Source organism: Tupaia chinensis, unplaced genomic scaffold (assembly GCF_000334495.1).
Source record: "Tupaia chinensis unplaced genomic scaffold, TupChi_1.0 Scaffold142351_1, whole genome shotgun sequence".
In the NCBI taxonomy this organism is placed as follows: Eukaryota; Metazoa; Chordata; class Mammalia; order Scandentia; family Tupaiidae; genus Tupaia; species Tupaia belangeri.
Genome location: NW_006202199.1, coordinates 738 through 3,349, shown reverse-complemented (window position 1 = coordinate 3,349; position 2,612 = coordinate 738). Strand labels below are relative to the sequence as shown.

Genomic DNA, 2,612 nt, shown 5'->3' with positions numbered 1-2,612 from the left:
CCTGGCTCTTGTGGAGTCCTGCTGCTCATGTGCTATTATTCCTAAGACACTAGAAAACTTACTTTCTGAGGACAAAAGGATTTCCTTTTATGAATGTATTGTGCAGTTTTATTTCCTTTGCACTGTTGAGACTGCAGACTGCTTTCTCCTGGCAGCGATGGCTTATGATCGCTATGTGGCCATTTGCAACCCACTGCAGTACCACACCATGATGTCCAAGAAACTCTGCATTCAGATGACCACAGGAACCTACATTGCTGGAAGCCTGCATGCCCTGATTGAAGTAGGGCTACTATTTAGGTTAGCCTTCTGTGGGCCTAATCACATCAACCACTTTTACTGTGACATTCTTCCCTTGTACAGACTCTCCTGTGTTGACCCCTATGTCAATGAGCTGGTACTATTCGTCTTTGCAGGTTCCATTGAAGTCTTCACCATGGGTAGTATCTTAATATCTTATCTCTACATTCTTTTTACTATTTTCAAAATGAAATCCAAAGAAGGAAAAGTCAAAGCCTTTTCTACCTGTGCATCCCACTTTGTATCTGTTTCCTTGTTCTGTGGATCTCTTTTCTTCATGTACATTAGACCAAATTTACTTGAAGAAGGGGATAAAGATATACCAGCTGGCATTTTGTTTGCAATGGTAGTGCCCTTACTAAACCCTTTTATTTACAGCCTGAGAAATAAGGAAGTAATAAGTGTCTTGAAAAAACTTCTGAAGAAAAAGTAATCTCAAGGAAATTTGAAATAAATGATACATACTAGAGCTTAAAGATCTAAATGCAGCAACAACCTCCATGAAAAATTACATGGACTCAACAGACAAGTCGTATCTAAGTTATTAGACTATAAAATGTAATCAAATTACATAGCAACGTGCCAGAAAGGAGCATACACACAAAGGAAAGAACTGTCCAGATCTAAGGATGATGCTAAGTCATAGTCTTTGTTGGTATCAGTGATCATGGATGCCCAAAGAAAAGAGAGAAAGAGTTTTTTTGTTTTGTTTTGTTTTGTTTTGTGGCTCTGAAAAGAGCCTTTGGTTTCTCAGGCGCCACCGGGAGACTACGGCTCTGGGGGCTTGGCTTCCGGACGTCAGCCTCATTTGTCCTTCACCTTGTGGTGGCTCTCCGTCTTCCTCCAGAGCAACACCGCTTGGATGTGACGCAGGACGCTGCCCTGGGCCATGGTTACTTTGCCCAGCAGCTTGTTCAGCTTCTCGTCGTTGCCGATGGCCAGCTGCAGGTGGCGAGGGATGATGTGCGTCTTCTTGTCTGGGGCCGCGTTGCCCGCCAGCTCCAGGACGGTGGTCAGGTACTCCAGCACCACCGCCCTGTAGACGCGCGCCCGGGCGCCCACAGGCTCGGCCCACTGCGCAGCAGGCGGTGCACTCTCCCCACCTGAACTGCAGGCCCTTGGGAAGAGCACGACTCAGCCTCCAAGAGCCTTGCCCCCTTGCGTACTGCGACCAGACGTGACAGCATGAAGCTCAGCGACCAGCTCCTCCTTGGCTACCGAGAAAGTCCGAGAAATCGTTTTAACAGCAGTTGAGGGGAGCATTTTGTAGTTAGGAGAAGCTGGTTCGGAGTCTAAGAAAATGAATACCGCAGTTCCACGTTAAAGTCCTTATGGAGTTAGAGGTCAGATACGGTGCAGCGTGCAGCGGTAGGTAACACATTGGACTCAATTTTCAAGAGGAGTTAGTTACCTTTAGAGAGTTTCATTTAACCCCATATGTATATACATAAAAAATGCTTTAACATAAAGTCCCAACTAGTCAAACCTCACAGAGGACTTGAAGAGCCTTTGTTGTCAGTGAGTTAGACATCTGTGTGCTCCTTCCTGACAGGTGAAGAAGGGGTTCAAAGATAGGAACACTATTCTGGGGTATGTCAAGATATGAAAAAAGTTTGACTGTTGAACTGCAGATAAACTGTCATAAAGCATTTTTTTTTCTTTTCACAATTGCAAACACTGAATTTTTAGAATATGAGTAGAACCAAATACTGTGTTATCAGAAAACTCTGCATAGAAAAACAGATAAAAGACATCATGACCTTTTTTTTTTTTTTTGAAAGCTTTTTGCTATAGGGCCTGTGCCCTCACCAGACAGAGAGACAGAAAGCGAGAAATTACCACCCACGGGGGATGGCCATGCCGCAATACCTTCCCCTTCATTCTCCTCTCGTGATCATGGGCAGGCGTGCACACACACCTGGCATGAGTTTTAAGCCACTGTGTCCGGGACTCAAACCGCGGTCGCCTACATGGAAGTCCAGTGACATAGCCATTATGCTAACTGCTGGCCCCTACATCATGACCTTTTCAACAACCCAGTAATTTTAAAAAATTATTTATTTATTTAATTCCATTTGTTATTATTATTCTCTTCAATTTGACCAAAAGAGACTGAGAGAGAGAGAGAAAGGGAGAGCAAGAAAGCAAGCTGCCAGGTCCAGGACTCAAACCTCAGGCAGCCATGTTGGAATTCAGCACCTTTAACCACCATGCCACCTGCCAGCCCCACAACCCAATAATTTAATGTGATATCATAAAAGAATAACTTTCTAGTAATTTATTCAACTTGTATTTACTGAAATTCTGCTACA

The 2,612-nt window shown here is 44.1% G+C and overlaps 1 protein-coding gene and 1 pseudogene across 1 annotated transcript in view; one reads left to right on the top strand and one right to left on the bottom strand.

Moving 5' to 3' along the window:
- LOC102472945 (olfactory receptor 5K1) overlaps positions 1-733 on the top strand; it is a 933-nt gene extending 200 nt beyond the window's left edge. Inside the window, exon 1 of the mRNA XM_014582125.1 lies at positions 1-733. This exon is cut by the window's left edge and continues 200 nt beyond it. Within this exon, the coding sequence (XP_014437611.1) occupies positions 1-733 (733 nt within the window).
- A 371-nt stretch (positions 734-1,104) lies between these two features.
- Positions 1,105-1,563, bottom strand: LOC102472507 (histone H2A type 2-A-like; annotated as a pseudogene).
- Between the last annotated feature and the right edge of the window lie 1,049 nt (positions 1,564-2,612).